Source organism: Mus caroli, chromosome 5 (genome assembly GCF_900094665.2).
Source record: "Mus caroli chromosome 5, CAROLI_EIJ_v1.1, whole genome shotgun sequence".
Taxonomy (NCBI): domain Eukaryota; kingdom Metazoa; phylum Chordata; class Mammalia; order Rodentia; family Muridae; genus Mus; species Mus caroli.
In genome coordinates this window covers 110,299,686-110,322,547 of record NC_034574.1, presented here as the reverse complement: position 1 = coordinate 110,322,547, position 22,862 = coordinate 110,299,686, and the positions used below count along the sequence as shown (strand labels likewise).

The 22,862-nt window shown below is 50.7% G+C and overlaps 1 protein-coding gene across 2 annotated transcripts; it reads right to left on the bottom strand.

Moving 5' to 3' along the window:
* Window positions 1-194: 194 nt before the first annotated feature.
* On the bottom strand, window positions 195-20,699 carry Wsb2 (WD repeat and SOCS box containing 2). 2 transcript variants are annotated; one of them, XM_021162130.2, is made up of 9 exons: window positions 20,536-20,699; window positions 14,301-14,469; window positions 7,506-7,750; window positions 7,223-7,354; window positions 4,137-4,237; window positions 2,853-3,025; window positions 2,186-2,296; window positions 1,995-2,102; window positions 195-1,401 (listed from the first exon to the last, which is right to left on the bottom strand). In XM_021162130.2, the coding sequence occupies exons 1-9, from the start codon at window positions 20,546-20,548 to the stop codon at window positions 1,239-1,241; spliced, it is 1,215 nt and encodes a 404-aa protein (XP_021017789.1). In that variant the 5' UTR covers window positions 20,549-20,699; the 3' UTR covers window positions 195-1,238. The 2 variants fall into 2 exon arrangements, with proteins under 2 accessions (XP_021017789.1, XP_021017788.1); XM_021162129.1 differs by lacking the exon at window positions 20,536-20,699 and having other exon boundaries at window positions 14,301-14,488.
* Between the last annotated feature and the right edge of the window lie 2,163 nt (window positions 20,700-22,862).

The window sequence follows — 22,862 nt, the reverse complement described above, 5'->3', positions numbered from 1 at the left end:
GTAGCCCTGGTTGTCCTGGAACTCACTCTGTAGACCAGGCTGGCCTCAAACCCAGAAACCCGCCTGTTTCTGCCTCCCAAGTGCTGAGGTTAAAGGCGTGCGCCACCACTGCCCGGCTACTGCACTCCTTTTATGTTTGGTTTAAAAGTTTTGTTTTGTTTTGCTTCTTAATGAGAGAAAAAAAAGAACAGAGACAGGTTTTTTTTCTTTTTCTCTTTTCTCCCTTCAATGAAAGCCTCATTTTGCATTGTTCTTCAAATAGAGGAGACTCCTCTATACATACACTGTACAATGTTAACACTGCCTCCATAAAGCATCAATTAAGAAAGGCCAAAGAATAAGATGTTGAGTTTCTTTTAAAATAATTTAAAATATATTAACTTTCTAAGGCAGATTTTGTGTGAGGCGTCTTGAATAGGTAGCTGCTACCGCTGTCAAAGAACGGTGCTTGGAAGGGGCTGTTTTGGGCAGTTGAACTGGAGGGTACATCCCGTGAGGTCAAGCAGCAGAGACAAACACACGTGACAGACAGCACAAGCCAGTGATGTCAGCACTGACTCCACACGACTTAGACTTGGCTCCACAACTGGGCCACTTAAGAACTCTGGTTCTTAGAGACAATTGAGAAAACACAGTTGTACCTTACTATCTGCTGAGAAAATACAAATAAATATGCTGATAAATGGCCATCTGACCGTCATGCACAGAGGAACACCTCCTCGTATGATCTGAATACTCGCTTGTCACTTCCTACACATGCACCCACTGTTTACAGGAAATAAAAGCCGGCACCAGTGTATGGTGAGGAGCTCAGCCCAGTCCACGCGCAGCTGAGCAAGGAACCAAACACCAGAGTTCCTCTGACCACAACAGAGGAACTTCAAACCATGCAGCCACTGGCTGGAAATGGGCAGCAGAAATGCCCTACGTGGCAGGTACTTCCCAGTTAAGGGAGTGTGGCTTGGCCGCCACCAGAGAGGCTCTGGAGCCCGCTTGCCTTTATTACCCCAACAACATCCACAACTGCACTTGGCTTCAACACAACTAGACTGATGAAGGCTGCTCACCACGATGAAGACGAGGTAAGGCTGGCGCCACAGAAGTGGGGTCACGCAGACCTACTTGCACATGCCATGGGAGGAAGGAAGGTCCACACTGATCCAGTGTGAGCTGCCTGACTCCATCCTAGCCAGTCCCTTGTACTGCTGCTGCTGCAGGAGGTGGGGGAGCCGGCACTGCTAGAAAGTCCTGTACGTGAGGAACTCTTTCATCTTCTTGGGGATTGGCAGTGCTAGGACTTGATACGTTGTCAGGAAACTTCGGAGGGCTTTCCTGCATAAGTGCTTCAGTGAGGACAGGACCCGGGGAGCTGTCCAGAACTGGACATGGCCATCTCTCGTCCTGAAACAACAGAGACCAGTGCTTAGCAGCCCCAGAGAGTTGTTTTCATTATAACGGACAGTGGTGATTCTGGGTTGACCTGAAATGGAGACTCCAAAAGCTGGAGTGGGCCCTGAATGGGAAACGCTGCAGACTGCTGGTAATGACTGCTGTTTGGTAGGATTCTTAGAACCCAGGACTTTGTGACCCGTGCCTGTGGTCCCAGCTGGTTCATCAGATTAAAGTGGGATGAGAACCCAAGCCCAAGAACTCAAGACCAGTGAGGTTTAAGACTGTCCAAAACCAACAACAAAAACACCTTTGATGACAAGAGGCTTGCATGAGAAGGGCCTGAGCTCACACAATAAGGGCCATGTACCAATTATAGATGTGATCTGTAAGGTGACCTTAGCTGTAGACTTCCCATATAAAAACAGCATCATCGTATCTTATACCTCCTTGTGGAGTTGGCCATTCAGGTAACATGGATCACATATAGGTCTCTCCTTGCCTTTACATTGATTACTAACATCTATAAATGACATTACTGTTCTCCACACTTCCTTCATGGTGCACACAGAGAGTCTGCCCATCTGTTCAATGCACATACATACCCTGTGGCAATAATTCCACCGTGTGGGAAGAACGTGCAGCAAAGACCATTGGTCATCGGAGCAAAGGCAACCGGAGCCTTCAGTTCCAGAGCCCAGATCCTGAGCAGCCTGTGTGGGAGACAAGTGTATGTGAGCTGGGCTGGTGCCAGCTCCGAGGCAGCTGGCTCTGAGCTCAAGCAGTCCCTCCTCACCTGTCATCTGCCACCGTAGCGAGATACAAGCCTTCAGGTGAGAAGCACACAGACCTCAGGGAGCTCATGTGGACGTCACTGTCATCCATGGTGGGTTCAAGCTGTGTGTGACTACAGAGCAAGAAGAGCCGGTTGGGAACACTGGCTTCCCCTCCCCCACAGTCCTCCCCTACAGGCAGCACACCGAGTACCCTGGCCTGTACTTGTGTAAAACTGTAGCAAGTGCACACTGGGAAACAAGGTCCCTGAATGCTCCGAGTGTCTCAAGATGTCAGAAGGGTTCCCAACACTTCCCTGTGCTAATTTCCTTATGTAAAGTAGGTCAGGTCCACCTAAATGCACCGTGGAAACCAGCTTTTTAAGCTGATCTGTGGTAATTATAGGACTACTATCATTTGCTTCTGAAACAACAGAAACGGAGGAGAAAGTGGAGCAAGCTTAGGGGCGGGAGGGGCGGGGGAATTTATACTGGAGGTAACAGCTCTGAGGAGAGTCACCTGGACATGGTACTACAGTTAACGGTTACAAGTAGCGCAGCTGCTGGGTTTGTATGACCTGAAGAGAGTTCAACATGGAAAGGCACTGAGCCAACTGGGCTCTTCCATTCAAGCCGCTCCTCCCCATCCCAGAGTCCACAGAAACGCACATAACCCCACAGGGTCCTTACTGAAGTGATCTCAGCCTCTCGCCGGTGTAGGGGTCCCACATAATCACACTGGTGTCATAGGAAGCTGTGACAAGCAAGGCGGAATCAGGAGAGAAATCACAGGAGACAACACTGCTTTGGTGGCCTTCTAGTTTCCGGATTAGTGTGTAGGACCGCATGCTCCACAGAAAGACCTGCAGCAGGACAGAAATGGGTGTGGTGAGGGGGCAGAAGCGAGGTGCTTAGTTAGACACCATTGACAGGCAGAGAAAGCCTGACCCTGACCCTCAGCCAGGGAAAGTCAAGGTCTCTGTTTCTACAGCCCCCCTGGGACCCTTTACGCAGGTTTAAAGACTTAAAGACTGAGAGCATAGGCCAGGCTAGCCTACAGAAGGCTGCCTACTCCACATTTCACACTGCTTTCTGATCCCTGCTTGTGATGGGGAATCACGGCTGAGGGAGATCTCAGATATTAGCAGCAGGCCCAGTGGGCCAAGCAGCAGCGCCCTTCCCAGACTTCCAACATCTTGCTTAAGAGCCCTGGAAATCTGGCCCATGACTGCATCTGACCTAGCTCACAACTGTAAACCTTGATGAGAATCATCAAACCAGGATTTCGTTTTTTATGTTCACAAAACTCTCTGAGGGTGGAGATGTGGCTCAGTAGAGAGCTTGAACACTTCAGAAAACCCCGCATTCCATCCTAGCACTGCAGAAAATGGGCCTGGGGGGGAGGGGGGAGTTCAGGGTCAGCCCGGTTATACTACCCTGTCTCCAAAAACCAAAGAAAAGGAAAGTGCTTCGCTTCCATGATCAAGTTCCTGCGCTATGCCAAACAGTGACCCCTTCAAAACTGTCTCATCTGAGAAACTCCCTCTCCAGACTGCCCAGGCCCTAATGTCTTTAGAACACAACAGACCAGCACTGCTCCTGTTAGGGTTAGGACTGGAATTCTAAACATGGAGTCCAACTGAAGAGATTCAAATGCAGGTCTGGGTGTGGGCTGTAGTTTTAAAAATCACGAACTCTGACGGGGAAAAAAAGGTCTGAAAATATTGCACTTCACCATTCTGGAAAAGGAACCTCCCCCAGAGATGAAGCACCCACTTCCACATCCCCCTCTCCACAGTCATGAGTGCTGTGTAGGGGGCCAGAGCCAGGCAGCCCGCCTCTGCTGGGACACACTGGCAGATGGACTGTGGCCCAGGCGCGCGCGCGCACACACACACACACACACACACACAAACACACATGCTACGCACAGGTGCACACACACACACACACACACACACACTGGAGGCTTACCGACTTCTCCCCAGCTGCAGAGCACAGCATGCTACAGTCAGGGGAGATGGAGCAGCAGTAAACCCACTGCAGATGGCCGGATAACACCTGGATCTGCTTACCTGCCACACAAGAACAGAAGGCGATTCATCAGCCCTCAGAAATAAAAGACCAGTAAAGCCTCTGGGTCTCAACTAGGCAAAAGACCCACATTCTAGTACAGGACAAGAACCGTGGCAAACACTTGGAAATCAAAGGGAAAAGGAAACCCGTGCACCCTGTGAAGGCAGCAGCCAAGGGTGGGCATCCCCAGTGGCTTCCTCTAGTCTGCAGCCGAGGACGGCACAGGTGCGCAGCTCGGAGCACAATCTTTTCAAGAACTCAGCACTGTGAGTACTCACACCCATCCAGGCTTAACAGCCTCTCCAAGTTCCCTAAGGAACTCTGTTCAAGCACGCTAGCAGGACAATCATCAGAGGCACATGCTCTGAGGTCAGACAACCTGGCTGCGAGAGCCACTGGGCTGTGTGCTCAGGGCATGGTCAGGGGCTGTGCATCACACTCTCAGGCCTGGACTTTCCCAACCCCAAAGCTGGCCCACATGAGAATGAGTGAGTCAATGGGGCAGACGCTCAGCCTGTGGTCCAAAAGAAATACAAACTTCCTCACGTAGGGTATTGCTTAAGGAAAACTGCCATGTACAAGAAAAAAGATGAGGGATAACATTCTCTTCTTGTGAAATGACCTCAAAACCCAATGTGTGTGTGTCCAGGAGTGTGTTCCCAAGTACAGACAGCGTGGATGGAGACATCCTGGGTTCTTGATAGGGGTTACCAATGTCAAGGGATGTCTGAAAGACGTAGGCAGGTAAGAACAGAACATACATGGGAAGCCGAGCAAGAGGAATCTGATAGCTCCCTCTGGCCTCTATGAGTACCAGGCACACGAATGGTGTGCGTACATTCTCATTAAATACATATATACCTTAAAAACAAAAAAGAAATGCCTCCCCCCAATCTACTTTGTTCCACCCACTGTCAGTCACCCCCATCTAGTCCACTCTCCCCATCAGCAAGGGATTTACTGAGTCTCCCCTCAAACCTTCCCAGAAGGGGTGCTCAGGCCTCTAGTCTCAGCATTTGGGAGGAGGACAACGTCCAATGAAGTCCAGAGCCAACCTACGCTAAGCCATATGGTGAGGAAGATCTACATGCCCAGCATGAAATATGGTGGGGTTGGAGCTGGGCATAGTGGTTTAAGCCCTTAATCCCAGCACTCGAAAGGCAGAGGCAGGAGATCTGTGAGTCGTTGATCAACTTGGTCTATGCAGAAAGTTCCAGGACAGCCAGGAATACATAGCGAGACCCTGTCTTAAAAGTACAACAGGTCCGGTGCTGAGATGGACAGCTTAGCTGTAGTGTGTCTAACTCAGGTGGGCCTAGACTGCCACAGGTCCTTGCTAGCAGGCCCATCTTCATCTGCTTGGTTTCAAGCTCCCATACCAGACAGAAACCACTGTGGGGCAGGGAGGGGGCAGTACCTCTTAGTGATCGAGGAGTTCGGATGAGAACACTCTAAAAACACCTCTGTAACTGTTTATCCACAAGCTGCTATGGACTGTGGAGAATGCCAAAATTAATAGGATACAAACATCATCTCCAAGAGATGGCGTTTGGAATGGGGTCTTTGAGAAATTAAATTGGCTACAAGCAGGGAGCCCTCAAGAGTGAGAGTAGTGCTTTATTCAAGAGAGCAAACCTCAAGAGGCCTGTGTGTTTTGTGACACGGCCATCTGTGGGCTGGAGTGTGCTCCCCGTCATTCAGCGCTATTCCCTTGGTCTGCTGCGAAGGCCTCCAGGCTGTGCATGTACCATGAAGTCCATGCTAGGACACTGAGCAGTACTCTTAATGCTAAGACAGTAGGAGAAATGCCCCACAGTGGGAGGCAGGACGGCCACCACAGCGGGGCACTGGCCCAGTCTCACTGTTGCGGAATTCACCTCTTGCAGGACTACCTATCTGGCCGTTTCTTCTCTCTACCATGTGGGTTTTGGAGATGGATCTCAGGTCACCATGCTTAGCAAATTCATGGACCACTGAGCTATCTGGCCAGCCTGGACATCCTTCAAAAAAAAAAAATTGTTTTTCAACCTATGGTGAGTCACAATAAAGTCGCATGTGTGCAGTCTGTTCATGGGTATGTAGGCTGGCTTGGATCAATGTGCACTGATCACAGGCAAGCACATTCTGAACCCTCCGAAGTGCAGTTGCCCCTAGGTGTCTGTGATCATGAGCTGGCCCATGCATCCAGATTCTGACCAGCATCCCATGAGAGGCCATTCCTAACCTCTCCAGAAACTGTAGTAGTGATACTGGCTTTGGCCAGGAGCCCTTGGTCTGAAAGCAGTCTAGTTGGGGGCTTCCTGAAAGAAATCAGGTGTCTTTCTGAAGTAGGCTCTCAGCTTAGAGTAAGCGTCTCACTGCAGGTGCTCAGTCTTTACAGCACTCTGCTTGGGCAAGCTGTGTACTGCAGAGCTCTGCTGTAGCCCCTGAGTGGTGAGAGGGAACAGGAGTTTACTGCCATCATTTCCCACAGATGGACAGAAGGAGAGAACTCACTCCTGGAAGCTGTCCTCTGGCCTCCACATGCAGGCTGTGGCATGTGTTAGTCCCACCCCCCGGGACAATAACAGTAAATTAAAATGTTAAGAAAGACACTGTATTGAATCTAGTCTTGTCAGTGGTGCCTAAACGAGGTACAGCTACCGTTCTCAGAGCATTTACACCACACCAGGGACTATGAGCCCTCTAGAGTCAGCCCTTAGGAAGAGGTGAGCTCTGTGAAGACACTATGGCAGCTCTGTATGAGGCACGAGCACTTGGGTGTTGGTGTCCTGAGAAGGTCTTCGAGTCTACCCCTGCAGGACAGCCGTGCAGTGAACTCTGATATTAAACACGCCTTTAGCTCAGGACTTTGAGGCCAAAGGGGTGGCTGCAAGAACATCTAAGAAGGGCTTGTTGGCTGACATGGAGGAGGAAGGCAGCTCCACATGAAATAGCCCTGTTGAGATGAAGGCAGGACCAAGTGGCTCAGCCCCTGCCCCTACCGTGCTTATTCAGGTCCCAAATTCGAAGCGTCTTATCCCGGGATGCAGAGACCAAAATCAAACTGCCGCTGGGCGTGAAGCTCAGATCTCTCACGACGTCTTGGTGGCCAGAAAGATTCAGAAGCAGGAGGCCTGGAGGGAGCAGGTCAGGGAAGGTGGAGGTCAGGGGAAGGTGGAGGCAGCTCGCTGGCTGGCACCCACTCCGCACCAACTGGCAGGGGTGAGGCCTGACCACAAGCCACGCGCACACCGCCCTGCACCTAGTACTAGCCAGCAGACCTACCTGTCTGTACCTCCCAAATCTTGATCTGCCCATCGTTGAGACCTGTGGCCAGGATCAGGCAAGAAACATCAGGCGCCTGGGGATGGTGACGTGCCCAGAGTTTCCTGCTGGGTGGAGAGGGCCATGGGCTGAAGGCCAGCCCCCACACAATCTGGCCACAGTCCAGCGTCTTCTCCTTCAGACTGCCCCGTCCTTTTGGGTCATTCTTGCTGCTTCGGCTCTTGGCTTCGAATCCTTTAGGGATGCTGGGCAAAGCAGACATTTCTGAGTGAATCTACAGCTGTAACTAACATGCCAACCACCCTACCAGCCAGACTCTCGATTCCTAGAAGTTACTTCTGGCATTCTGTGAACTCTGGAATGGCTTCAATTCCTTTTGGAATTCATGGGACATGGGCTTTACTTCTTTGGCTCATTCAACTTGCAACAGCCCTGAAATGGGGTGACCTGCCTTGTGAGACAAGTAGATCACAGAGGCTCCAGGGAGCCACGTGCTTGCTCAGGAAGTTCTCTTGGGTTTTGGTCCTAGAGAGAAGCAAGCACATTTCCCCATGGGAACGTGTGTCACGCACAGTGTACATCTGCAAGCAGGACAGAGTAGAACCTGAGTCCTTTCACTCTGCTGTTCCCCTGTCCATCCGGCTTGCCTCCAGCTCAGACACTCCAAAGGGACTGCAGTGAGCCCTCTTTCACCATGACAGCCCATGTGGTGCGTCCTGAAGGCTGCCCTCACACACTACACCCCATGTGGTGCGTCCTGAAGGCTGCCCTCACACACTACAGTCCAGGTGGTGCTGAGGCTCCTTCACCCACCTCCTTGATGGGACATCTAGCTCGGGACCAATCCAGAGATCAGCCAACCACAGCACAGCTCACAGGGGGGTACTTACCCTTGGGACTCTCACTTCAGCCCTGACCTTTCCTATCCCCCTGGGAGACAAGGCCTGGAAAGTGAAGGTCAGGCCCAAGGCCCTGTCCACCACTGTACCCAGTATGGTCACAATGGCACAGGTTAAAGAGACGGCTCTACAGTTTGGCCTGAAAGCACAAGTCTACTATTCCTCAAGGTATACCTGACCAGCACACAGCAAGCTCCACTCTTCCAGACTACGTTGATTGGAGGAAATCAGATGAGGACCCCAGATCCCCAGGCAAGCTCAGCTTCCCTCCATGAGAACTCCCCTTCCCAACAGCCCATGTGCCTGCACTGCTTTGTGGTCACGTGACCCGAAACGTTGCATTAAACCCCACTGCTGTCAACTGCATAGGATAATACGTTTTAAAATGGCAGCAAGGCCATCTGGAGATCGCGGACTCTCCAGCCTACACTGGAGGTCAGTAGCACACACCCGGTCGGCTGTTTCTGCTTTTGCTCCAACAATTCTTTTACTTGTCATATCTTACAGGTCAACATATGTTGATGGAATACTTCAATGTCAGTGTGCATGTGTGGTGTATAGAGACAAAGGGTGAACGCCTCCAACACTCCTCCCTCACACCTGCATCACAGAGCATCGGAAAACCTCTCCTGGAACACCGTCCAAGAGGATACCAGAGTCACAGAACTCACCCTGCTGCCTGCCAGGGCTCTAGCTTTGGAACCTCCAGCCATTCGATGCTCTCACCCTTGGTAGCCAGCACTGTACTCCTGGCCGCTGAGTCGTCTCTGCTTTAGACTCCACATAAGAAAAGGTCACATTCCGCGTTTTTGTGCCTACCGTACATTACTCCTTATAATGTCTTCTGGTTTTACCAGTGTTACAGAAAATGACAGGATTTGTTTGTTTTTGGAGACAGGGTCTTACCATATAATCCTAGCTAGCCTGGAGCTCACAGAGATCTGCCTGTCTCTGCCTCCCGAGAGCTGAGGTCAGAGATATGCCAGTCCATTCCCAACCACTGACAGGGAATTTAAAGAGAGAGGTTTTGTTGGGATCCTGGCCTCTCAATTCTGTGCACAATGCAATACTGAAGGAGCTGGACAGGAAGGCAGACCTGGCCCCACAGCCTCGGGAGCCATTATCTGGATTACTGTTCTGGATAAAAACAGCACTGGAGGCCAAGGCCACACTGAACTCTGGAGGCCATAACTGGTCCAGGCCCCTCCTCTACCATGTGAATTCAGGTTCCAGGTGTGAAGCGCCTCACCCCGGGATGCAGACACCGAGAGCAGACTGCCCGCTGGCCTCATCCTGGGATGGGATGCAGACACCAAGAGCAGACTGCCCGCTGGCCTCTGATCATCATCTGGCCTCTGTCACGGATCCTGACCAATCCACATGTGTCACTGCCCCGTCCACACTGCCCACACCTGCCTGACCCTGACACAGGGACCAGAGTTTCTCATCTTGGGAAAGGCAGGCCACAAAAGACACACCTTTAATACCAGTGATTGGGAGGCTGTGGTAGGCAGATCTGAGTTCAATACCAGCCTGGTCTACAGAATAAGTTCCAGGCCAGCCAGGGCTACAGAGAGAAACCCTGTCTTGAAAAAAACAAACAAGGCTGGAGAGATGGCTCAGCCATTAAGAGCACTGACTGCTCCTCCAGAGGTCCCGAGTTCAATTCCCAGCAACCACATGGTAGCTCACAACCATCTGTAATGGGATCTGAGGCCCTCTTCTGGTGTGTGTCTGAAGACAGCTACAGTGTACTCGTATAATAAATAAATAAATAAATAAATAAATAAATAAATAAATAAATTTTAAAAAGAGAAACAAACAAACAAAAGAAAACAAAGCAAAAAAGGGGCCCCAGAGCTAGGTGTGTAGTCCTGCCCACCTGTTATCCTAGCACCCGGGAGGGAGGCTCAGGCAGGAGGATCAGTAGTTTGAGACCAGTCTGGACCACACAAGGAGACCTTACCTCAGAAAAGAAAAAGGAACAGCCCGTGGAGGAATGAAACAGCTTAGAACCTCTAGCTTATTTAAAAATGGAGCTCTTGCTTCTGTATCTACTGAAGGGAGCATTTTACCGCCTCACTCACAGGGATGAGGAGTATGTACGGGTTGTTCCATTTAATGTTGGTTGGGTCTTTCTAGAGAGAGAAAGTCACCCATGGCTAACAAAGGGCTACCTATGTTCTTGAGAACTCTGCAGTTTGTCCTTGGGGATCCTAAAGTGGCCTACATAAACTAGGACAGTCACAGCCTCACTGTCACAAACAGGCTCTTCGCTGACTAAATCACGGCTGAGTGTCACCGGCCTGCATTGCAGCAACTGCTTTAGAGCAATTGACTCCGCTGGGTCACGAGGTCAGAGGAGTTCTCGGCAAGTGCATCCTAGCCCAGCATGCAGGAAACGCTCTGGGGGCCTGAGTGTGCTGCTGAGTGAGTGTGTCACAGGAGAGCCAGACACTCGGAAGGGAGGGCAGGTGGACACTTAGGAGAGGGTGCTAAGGGAACAGGAGGCTCTAACAATGGTTTTCAACCTGTCCCTTGAATCCCTTTGGGGGCTCAAACAACCCTTTCACAGGGGTGGCCTAAGGCCACTAGAAAACACAAGATATTTATATTACAACTCATAACAGTAGCAAGATTATAGTTATGATGTAGCAGTGAAAATAATGTTATGGTTGTGGGGTGTCACCACAGCATGAGGAACTGTATTAAAGGGTTGCAGCATCAGGAGGGCTGAGAACCACTGCTCTAGCAGAAACTGACTTTACTTGAGTTAAAGTGTCTCAAGTCGGGGGCAGATGCAATGGCTAGGCAGCTCAGGAGCTTGCTGTCATGGTGACAGCCCAAGCTCGATGCCTGGGACGCAGAAGGTAGGAAGAGAGGACACACCTGCAGTTGTCCTGTGCTTTCCATGCTTGTGCAGGTGCATGCACGTGCGAGTCACTTTTTTTTTTTTTTTTGGTATTCAGATCTTTATTCTTGAAAGTCGTGTGCATGACTGTGGGTGAATGGCAGGTACCTCACACTAACAGAGGCATTTGCTAATAGAACAGGGCGGGAACAGGACCCTCTGTTGTGTAACTCTAGCTATCATGGAACTTGCTCTGTAGACCACCTCTGCCTCTGCCTACTGAGTGCTCCCACTAAAGGTGTGTGTGCTTTACCATGCCTGGCTAATAGGATTAAAATGCTGGGTGTGGGGGCTCACATCTTTAATCCCAGCACTTGGATCTCTGGGAGTCTGACGCCAGCCTGGTCTATCTACCAAGTTCCAGGACAATGAGGGCCACACAGAGAAACCCTGTCTCGGAAAACCAAATGCGTAACTATCCTGGGCTGTAGCTCAGTTAGAGTACCTTTCTCACTCAGGCAAGGTCCAAGGTTGGGTCACCTGTCGTACCAATACAAGAATAAACAAGCAGACAAGGTCAGATACCCCTAGCAAGAATATAATGTGCCAATACCAGTAACTTATGAAATGCAAGATACAACAGCAGGAGATCCAGAAATAAATACGCATAGCTTTAAATAAATATGAAAGTTTAAATAAACATGAAAACTATGCAGCCTGGGGCCATAGCTGTATAACAGAGCACTTACACAGAGGCCTGGTCCAAGGTCCAGCACAGGACAGAATACCTCACTGTCCAACCAGACTTTAACCACAGTAAACAAGTCACTAGGAACAGCTGTGTACTTGCTTCTGAGACAGTCCCATGGGTCATGTCACATACTGCTCTACTGTACATGCCTCTCTCGTGTAATACGGCACGTGTAATACGGCATGCACACAGCAGCCGTGACCACACTCAGCGGTGTGGCTTCTGTTTCTGTTTGTACTGTTTTCAGTAGGGGTGGAACCCAGAGCCTCACGGCTGCAGCCTATCCCAGTGCCTGGCTCAGTGGCTCAGGCTACTCCCTGCCTCAGCCTCACCAGCTGTAGTGACAGGGGCACTGCCATGCCTAGATGCTTTGAAAATAAGTCATCTGCTTGCACTGCACCGCACTGTCATTCTTCAATACCCGTGCTATCTCCCCAGACCAGTGATTTCCCATTTAACACACTAGTGAATACATTGCTTGTTTTGGTGAACGACACAGAAAAAACCCTACCATTCCAACAGCCCTTCCCAGTTTTACTGATTCTAAAGAGAAGGCTGTACTTGCCTGCAATGATGTAGGTAATTGAGAGTAAGCGTACTCTAGAGGAAAACAACAACAAAAAGACTTTTCAGACAATAAGCCAAACCTAGACTCAAACCCAGATACAAAGAGTCTCTAGCTCTAGTTACGAAATGTACCACAGTCATAGTGAGTGACCCTGCCCTGCCCTTCCTGTTATAGAACCTCACCCAACTCACTTGTCAGGGTGAAGCCACTCAGGAGGCAGCCCGCCACCAGTCACCTCAGAGCCCCCCACCCCCACTCTGGACAGTCCAAGGATTTGTGGGAGTTAGGTTCCAGGAAGTGGGGACTATGTAACTCATAGCTCCCTCCCCAGCAGTGTGGGGCTGTCCTAGGACAACCAGGCCTCTTGGTGGCATTACCAGTATCAAGGCAGCAGCTCCCCACGAACTGTACCTAAGCATCACGGATGAGAGATGCCAGGAGCCTCCAGAACAAGCCTGATGTGCTTCTGGATTCTCTGCCTCCGTTCAGTGCCAACTGAAGATGATGTACAGTGACTACTGCATACAGGCTCAATCAATCAATCAATCCAGACTCAACTGAATAAATAAATAGAACAGAAGGAAGACACATCAACCAGCAGAAACACTGGCACCGCAGCAAACTACAAACTAGGTTAAAAAACCAAGGGAAAAAAACAAACAGAAAGGAAACAAAGACCCAGTTAGAAAATGGCCAGAGATGGGAGGAGGAGGAATTCCCTGAAGGAAGGACTCAGAGATCCATTAGCACAGGAAAAGGCTCTACAGGTAGCAGGAAGGAAATCCAAATCAGACCCCACCTCACACCAGGTGAGCCAGGCAGGAACACAGTGACCACCAGTGTCCAGTGTCTCAAGGAAGCCTCCAATTTCAAATCTGAAGACCCTACCGGGTCACAGAGAACTGTACCACCACTGTGACAAACAGCCTCCACTCCCTCAGTCCAACACGGACGCACACGCCTCCGCAGATGTGTCCAAACACATTCAGAGCAGAGAAAATAAAAAAACCTGTCAATTGAGTCTGGCATCTCACACCAGTACAGTGTCACTGCAGGAAACAGAAGTGAATGGTGGTGAGAGCACGCACACGTGTGTACACACACACACACACAGACACACACACACACAGGCACTATTTGGAGCTGTGTTGAGAGAGTCCCATGCAGAAACATCCAAGTAAAAAGCCCTGGACAGGTGAGCCCACAGTGAGGGCACACGACACAGTAGTTGCCAGATCAAAGCCATGGAGGACAAATGGAGACAGGTGACTCTGAGGAAGTGACAGTGCTAGAGAACAGATTCTGGTAGCAGGTGCACAGCTCTGTGCCGTCGCTGCACTGACACTCTGTAGATTTTCTTTGAGGTGGAGTCACACCTAGTGCAGGCTCTCCTCCACCTGGTGGTCTTCTTGCCTCCAGCTCCCTAGCACTGATTACAAGATCACCAAGCACAGCTAGTGCTTTACATTTCACGTGGACAACCTGTATGGGGTATCACTTCTAGCTCAATAAAGCTGTTCAAAGATTCAGGCCAACACACTCTCGACAGACCCGGTTCCCTGTGTCCAGACTGTGGGGTGCTAGGTCCTCACGAGCAAGCCCTCAACTGTTCAGACTTTGCCCATCTAATCTTTGAAAAGACTCCCAAAGAGTAGGGAGCAGCCTGGAAAAGTTGCCCAGCTCCCCGCCATGGGCCTCCTACGTTCCCCATGGTAGAAAGACTTACAACTGTTCCTCTAAGGGCCAGGGGACCAGCTTGACCACGCAGTGTCCTTGAGACCAGGCGAACCAGGAACCGTCTGGCGAGAAGGCCACGCTCCAGGTCTCACAGCTTGACTTCCAGTCGAACTGGTGGGGGCGCCCAGGCTTGAGTTCAGCCAGCAGCAGCGGCTCCTCTGGGGAAGGAGGGGTCATATTTTAGAACACAGGTGACCAGCCTAACCGCCAGACTGGGGAAGCTGCTGTCTGCCCAAGACCGAGGGAGAGAGGAGGGCAGTAAAGGTAGCCACAGGCTACATTCCACGGTGGTTACTCAGCGGCAACCCTCCCATTGTGTGACTCAGAGCTACCTTGCTGCGGTGAGGACTTGGTGAATGAAGTCTCCTCTTCCTGTGAACGCCAAAGCAGGAAGAAAGTGAGAAGCAACTGTGCCCCCAATGAATGCTCTTAAGGAACCTGGTGCCTTCAGTTCGAGGGTTCCTTCTCATGCCCAGATCCCTCATCACTTCCTTCTAGAACAGACTTACTGGCTCTATTTCCTTCTTCACACAGTCCCCTTAGCCCTGGTTTAACCTGATCTAAGTGACTACTAAGTCATTCTGGTATCCCCAGGGACCCTGCCAAAGCTGAAAACACAGCCAATATATCGCAAGGCTCCCAGCTGCCTGAGCCCAGTCTGCAGCCACACCCCTGCACTAAGCCCTCCAACAAGCCACTTCCTAGGACATTGCCCTGCAAAGCCCAAGCCCCTTTCTCAATCACATCCAGTTCGTTTTCTAAGAATTGCACTTATGTCTACTGACAGGCGGCAGCACCTCAACTTCCCTACTATCAAAAGGAAAGAAGCCCAAACCTAGTGTAGGCTGACGCTTCAGCATCTTCTGCACCACCAAGATGACTGCACCTCCCTCTCTGAGAGCTCCATCTATCTCCTACGAGTGAGTAGGCAGTGTTTGTTCAACCCAACCACAGGTCCTCTAAACGCCATGGCCGACTTCTAAGTCAGAGCCTGAAGAACGAGGGATCTCAACCTTTTGTGCACATCTTACTCCAGTAGTTCTGGGATTTAACTCTCTCTGGGATAATAATGTGGTTTTTAAAAGTTATGTTATGTCTACGAGGTTCTGCCAGTATGTACATTGGTACCATATGCATAGTGTCTATAAAGTCAAGAAAAGGGAGTTAGATCCTCTGGAACGTAAGCCACCATACGGGCACTGGGAATTGAACCCAAGTCCTCTAAGAGAGCAACCAATGCTCTTAACTGAGTTACCTCTCCAAGACTCCTCAGAAAATAATTTAAACAAGCTATATTTCCTACATTTCAAAGCCCACTTTTATGTAAGTTCTTACATTTGGGCCTCAAAGAAATCAGCGTATACCTCAGAGCGAGAAACTTTTCCTGGTTAGAGGAACAGCATCCTTTCTAGGTGCACGAAATGTGTGGTTTCCCACACCCAGGACGAGGCACTGAGATGCATGTCAAGCCGACCTGGCCTCCAGGTTGTCCCAAGTTCCTCAGCTCCCACCTGGTACACCCTGCCCCCAACCTTGAACTTGATAGCCCAGGAGCCTGACTGCCCTTCCCCTAGATCATTACTGCCCTTCCCTATATAATCCAGACAGTTTGGGGTGTCTCTGTCTCTCTCTTCTCCCTCACCCTCAATCCTTGGGGCTAGTGAACTCGCCCACTGGAGGGCAGCTTCCCAATAAACCTGCCTTTAATATAATCTAACCTGGCTTGAACTGGCTCATTTCACTGGCTGGGAAATAACCTGTCACACAATCCATATAATCCAAGGTTAGCATGATCCTGGTGAAACAGAAGGTAATGACGCACACACGAAGCACACGTTTTCTACCATGTATATAATAGGAAAATGGATGTGTCTCTTTAAGGATTTACATCACTGTGTATGGGTGGCATAAGCACATGCCACAGGACATGTGTAGGAAGAGGACTGAGAACAGTTGTCAAGGGCCACTTCTCTCCTCCTACCACCAGCTTGAAGGACTAAACCAATTTTTGTGGCAAGTGCTTTGAAAACCCACTGAGTGATCTCACTGAACCAACAGATACACCGTATTTCATAAGACGTGTTGCTAGGAATTAAGGGTTCAATTAGTATCTTAGTACATCACATCTTGGCTTTATAAAGAAAAATGGAGATATAGGTTTTAATACATTAAGCCTAAACTGCTGTATGTATGTGTGTGTGTGTGTGTGTGTTTGTGTGTGTATTTATAGACTCACATGGCTCCTGCCAGAGATGTGCAAACACATGTCTGCATGACCATTACTTTGTGGATATGAACATGTTCTGGCCTCGTGTCAACATGATAAGGCTGGGAAAACTGTGTCCCTCCGGCACACTTGCACCTGACTCACTTCCTCCCACACACACATCGCCCTCTCCTCTGATACAATGGCATGGCACGGATGGCACAAAATAAAAGGCTCGGCCCTTGTTTCTTTCTCTGCCCAGACCAAATTCACCGTCAAGTCCCATCAAGTCTGTCTCCGAAAGCCTCAGCAAACCTCCCTTTCCAGCCCCATGGCTACTACTTGAATCTCTCCAGCAGCACCTGGTGCCTGGCCTACCAGGCAATCTTCTCACTGCTCTCTGGGGTCTGCTCTGGCTCCTGCTCATCCGTTCTTACTTCGTAGCTTGCAGTCTCTCTTACCCAGATCCTACCCTCAGCTCCTGCATGATTAGGACCCTTTGACTAAGCTCAGTTAGTTCCAACCTCTGGACTTTGCACCAGCTCTCCAAGGCTGCACCTTATCTTCACTGTGTCAGCCTCAAAGGACAACTCCCTCCAGGCTGTAATCCAGGGCCTTCACAACTCCTCATTAATTCCTTTCTAGAACTCCTGTCTATTGAGGTCATTACCACTCCCCACCCCCGGCCCCGCCCCAGGCACTAGGAGGTCTGCTCACAGCAGCAAATCTTGTCTGTTTGTTCCCAAAGCAATCGGTCAGGCTACCAAAGAGATACTCGTGACAGACATGCAATACCTCTTAAATACACAGGAAGTGGAGCCCATTGGACTACCAAGATGCATGTGGCGTCCACTGTTCATGAGGAATTCTCAAACCCTAGCCCTGCCCAGAATTCACACTCTATTTCTGGGGCCTGGGGGGTTTCATCTTTTGCTATTTCAGGTCAGGAATCTTGATTCTAAAAGAAGACACCAGTCTCGTCTCCTGGAGTCTGGGCCCAAACTAAACTTGGCTACTGGAAAACAAAACCGTAATTCGTGCAGCACTTCAAAACAAACCAAGCAGAACTGGGAGGATCCAGCTTCATCTGAGACAGTACCTGCATGGCCCACTGCGGCTGGCTCAGGGCTTTGGTAAATTAATACGCACCGCATACTTTCTGGACACCACGTGACTTACGGATAAGTGGGAAAGCCAACATACAGGGAGAGGAGGGCTCAGTTAAGCTAATGAGTGTACGCACCCTTTCACATTCTCCGCATTTTTCTCAGGGAGGGCTCTCTTAAAAACCTGTCAGCAGTTTCCACGTACATAACTGTTATTAACTGTAGTCACTGTCCTAGCTCAATGAGGTTCTGTAACCTTTGACCAACATTTCCCTAACCCTTCCAGGTTTCCCAACTAAACAAGGGATGTGTACAATAGGCAGAATGGGAGAATTATCAAAGCCTCTTCCGCACAAGGAAAGCCCCTTTAACAGAGGTGAAGGCAGGAACATGGTTGGCAGCAGGCTTGGTAATCCTTCCTCCTGCCAAGGGATCTTTGCATTGCTAGGCTGAGCTGTCAGCTTGGAGAGATTTGTTTGGATGGTTGGTTGGTTTTGGTGGCTGGAGAGACAGCCCAGCCGTGGGTGCTGGGAACCAAACTCTCATATTTTTGGCTGTGAGCCTAGCTTTTAAATGGCTGAACTCTGGTCTCTCCAGCCCAGCTTGGAGAGTTTTGACTGGCTGCTCCATCATAATAATCAGGGCTCTGTGTCCATGTCACCTTCTTGGTGACATTCCTAACTCAGCAGGGTGACTAAGTCACTGTCCTTTAGCTTTAGTCATTTAGCTTTCTTTACACTAGGGAATTCTGGGTTGCATTTGTGGTTAGCATGCATCTGGGGTCTATTTCCTCCCTCAAACCACCTTGCCTGTCTGTCACTAGTCACCAGCCACAAGCAGTTACTGAACCCCTGAACTGTGGCAAGTCTATTAAGACTATAATACAGGCTGGAGAGATGGCTCAGTGGTTAAGAGCACTGACTGCTCTTCCAGAGGCCCTGTGTTCAATTCCCAGCACCCACCCACATGGTGGCTCACAACCATCTGTAATGGGATTGGATGTCCTCTTCTGGTGTGTCTGAAGACAGCTAGAGTGTACTCACATACATGAAATAAACAAATAAATCTTTAAGAATACATGGAACTGGAGAGATGGCTCAGCAGTTAAAAGCACTCATTACTCTAGCAGAGGAACCTGCGCTGGGTTTCCAGTGCCCAAATGGTAGCTCACAATTGTCTGTAACTCCTGTTTTGAGGGATCTGATGCCTTCTTCTGGCCTCTGCAGGCACCAGGTACATGCATGGTGCGGACATCCATGCAGGCAAAACACATACATAAAATATAAAAAAAAGTAAATCTAAGAATACTTTTTAAAAATTATAAAGCACACACCACACTGTAAAGCCTTAGAGGTAGCGATGGCTCAGTATAGGAGCCGCTTTGCTGTTCCATCCCCAGAACCACCTGGAGGCCCACAACCCTCTGTAACTTGGAACAAAGGCTCCGACGCCCTCTTCTGGCCCCCTCAGGCACTGCACGCAGCACGTGGTGCAGACAAACTGGCAGTTAAAACGCCCACACAGAAAAATTCTTCCGTCTCCAAAACATTCCTATAATTTGTTCCATCGCACAAATCAAACTTGAAATATTTTAGATACGTTATCCTTTTTAATTTCAACTGTTTCCTTTTTTAAATGTGTCTACGTTTAAATTACATATTGTTATTAGATTACTCTGGGCCAACAAGGACCCAGAGAGTGCCCGGCACATACCAGATAATAAATATTTGTTGAATGAATAAATTAATTATAACCACCGTTCTACTGTTTTCTATTGTAATCCTTTTACAATAGACATTATTCAGTTTGAAAAGAGAGTAAAACTCTGGCCTAAGTGTCTGGCCTTTTTAATAGTAGCTTGGAAGCTCCCAACAGCTCTGCCCACACCCCTACCACACATACGTCGTCAATCACTAGGGAAAAACTCTGCACTGGAAAAGATTCCGGTTTAAAAAAAAAAAAGTGTGGGGGGGGGGGGGCTGGGGGAGTCTGGTCACAGACTGCTTTGAGATACAACTTTGAGGCATCAGTGGAAACGAAAACGGAAGCTGTAAAAAGAGTCACAGAAGAAAATAGTAGGGGCCATTTAAACAGAATTCTATGGGGAAGATACTGAAAGGTTTTAATCTAGATGGAAACCCGGGAGAGGAGCTGCCGCGACACCTTTCCCTGAAAGCCTGGCTCCTGCAAACAAAGAAATGTCATTTCCTAAATGCAAAGGGGACACCACCCCAGGGAACACCTGCCTTTCCAACAACCCCATCCGGCCCTGCCAGCCCTCGGGTGCATCCGAATCCTCCAGACCTGGGTGAAGCTTCAACTTCACCGGAACAAGTCTGAGCCCTAGGCCTTGACTCTTAAAATCCCCCTACGGAATCTGCCTTTCAGCTCCGGTATTTGGGGACCCTGGAGTGTGGCGACAGCCCCCTCCCCCAGGTCCCCAACCCACGCTACTATTCCGTGATCAGGGCACAGGAACAAGAGCCCTCCAGGGAGAAGCCCCGAGGGGCTGCAGGTCTAGCCATCCCTAGCATCTCTGCGCTTTTCCAGGCGGCCAGCAAGTTCATCCCTTGCTCTCACTTTGAGCTTTGGTGGTGACAGCTGTGGACCTCACCCACTAGGGTGTCGGGTCCTACGTGTCACCCCCGGGCAGTGTCCCGGGCCCCACCCCGTTCCCAGGCACCCACCCAGCGGCCGCCGCTACTACCGAGCCGCGATGGGCGCTGAGGCCAGAAGCCGGGCTATGGCGCAGGCGACCCGGGGGCTCTGGAGCCATCCCAGTCCAGTGGGCTCGCTCAGGGACGGCGGCCGGTCCCCGCGGTGGCAGGAGGCCGGCGGCCGCAGCTGACAGCGAAAGCGAAACAAAGCTGCCCTCCCCGTCTCGGTCGCCGCCCCGCCGCGGCCGCACTCACCTCCGGCCTCCATGAGGATGCGCGGCCCGCCCCAGGCGGCGGGCGCCTCAGCCCCCAGGGCCGTGGGCCTTCATTCCGCGCCCGCCCCGCCGCGGCCGCGCCCGCCGCCGCCACCACCGCCGCCAAAGCTGCCGCCGCTGCCGCCCGCAGAGGCCATCAGCTGCTTCCCGTCACATGGCGGCCGGCGGGGGCGGGGCCGGGGCCGGGGCGGAGAGCGCGCAGGGGAAACGCTGGGGATGCGGGGGCGGAGGCGGAGTGGGCGGCGGGCGCGGGACGCCGAGCTGGGGAGGGGGGCAGGGAGAACGCCGAGCTTTGGGGACGGAGGCGGGGGAGCGGGGCGGGGGAGGGAACGCCGGACTGAAGGGACGCGGAGCCCGGAGGAAGCGGGGCTAAGGGGACCCGAGGTGGGGGGAACACTGGGCAGAGCAGACAGGGAAGGGGGCAGGGGAGCCCCGGGCAGGATGGGGTTGGGGGTCTCCGAGAGCATCCAAAGTGGAAACCTAAAATTGGAGCGAGTAGAGATGGGGGTGGGGCGGGCAAGGGCTGGGGGTGTCGTGGAGAAACCTAAGGGGCCGCTGGCTCGCTTGAGGCTCAGGGAAGCTGCCCGGGTCATGATGCTGGCTGGGGGCAGGGAACTGGGGATCGCAGGGGGAGCTGAAATGCTGGCCTTGACAACGGCCCCAGCGGGAGGGATGCTGGGAAAGCCAAGGGGAGGAACTAAGGGGAGAGGAGGTCAAGGTTAACCCACACACACACACACACACACACACACACCCGAGATTTCCCTCTGCGTGTCCTCAGATGCTGGTGCCTCGGGTCCTGGTCCTGTTTGTGTCGGGTGGATTTAAACTTGGAGCCAGAGTAGGAGAAAAGGGGTTTTAAGTAGTTCCTGTAGTTGTTCCTGGCTTTGGATTTTCTCATGGGCTCTGTAGTGTCTGGTAGTGTCCTGTCACCACCCCACCCACCACCCACACTCAAGGTCGCTCCAGTCCCTTTTCCTGTACCCAGCCTGGACTTTTTTTTCTCCAAGTTCAATGTCCCCATTTCCTTCCCTTTTGAGTCATGGATCTCTTTGTAATGTGGAGCCAGGGAAGGAAAAGTGATGGGTTTAAGTCTGCTCTCCCATGTTTTTTGAGCCGGAACAGAAGGAACCTTGCTTCTACATTCCTGCTTTGTATGCGTCTCTCTTCCACTTAGCGTTCAGTCCAGGCACACTATTCTATGACCCAGTTCTCCTCAGGTCTCCTAGAAGATACCCGTGGTTTACCAGTTGTCTGTTTTGAGGACACACACATACACACACACGTTTTCTACTTGCCTGTCCCCTTTCTCGTTCTCCATTCTTAACAGCCTCCCTTAACACACTCGATATCTAAAGGCATTTTTTTTTTTATGGCTTGTTCCTCACTCAGCTCCGGGGTTCCCGTTTTATTTCTGATGTCCTTCCTGATCGCCTTAGATCCCAATTCTATTCTCCAGACTTAACTTTCCAGTTCTTCTTAACGTGTCATGTTTCCCCCATCTCTACCATTTTCTCATCAGTGTTCTTTGCGAATATATTGTGGAGGCCAACGTTATTATCCCTGGTATGTCACCACTAGGGGTGTGTGTGTACATGTGTGTGTATACATATGTGTGCATACATGTGTGGGAGGGGTGGTTTTGCCTGCACATACTTTCCGGGGTCTCCAAAGAAAACAGAAGAGGACATGGGATTCTCTGGAACTGATGGACAAATGATGTGAGCAGTCCTGTGGGCAATGGAAATTGAGCCCAGGTCCTCTGCAGAGCTGCCAGTGCCATCACGGAGCCATCCATCCCTCCAGCTCCTCCTTCCTGTGCTTCATTTCCCAAATGCCATTTCCTGCTGTCTTTAGGGTCTCATTTTTAATGGTTTGGTTTGTTTCTATTTTAAGGCACTGGAGACTGAACCCACGCGTAGTTAATAAACACTCTATTGGTAAGCTACACCCTTTACTGTACTTAGGCATTCAGCATGCACAAGTCAAGTGGTAACGGGGACAAAAGAAAACCAGCTTTACAGCTCTTTTTCTTCCAAATGGCTTTTTAAATGCCCGTTTACTTATTGTGTGTGTGTGTGTGTGTGTGTGTGTGTGTGTGTGTGCAGCTAGTTGAGGGATCCCATGGCATGTATGTGGACACCAGGGCACAACTTGTGGGAATACGTTCTCACCTACCATGTGGGTCCCAGAGATTGAATTTAGGCTTGGAAGTAAATACCTTTACAGGTTGAGTCGCCTGGCTAGCTAGCTAGTTAGCGCAGATTGTTTCTTTAGACAAGGTCTCTTTCTGTAGCCTAGGCTGCA

Bases quoted from the DNA above. Each gene is read 5' to 3' on its own strand.
- Wsb2 (XM_021162129.1), bottom strand. From the start codon at position 14,488: ATGACCCCTCCTTCCCCAGAGGAGCCGCTGCTGCTGGCTGAACTCAAG. The intron at 2,297-2,852 runs GTAAGGACCCTG...CTTGCTCTGTAG, and splicing joins GAGAGGCTGAGATCACTTCA to TCACACACAGCTTGAACCCA. The intron at 1,402-1,994 runs GTATGTATGTGC...CTGTTGTTTCAG, and splicing joins GGTGGAATTATTGCCACAGG to GACGAGAGATGGCCATGTCC.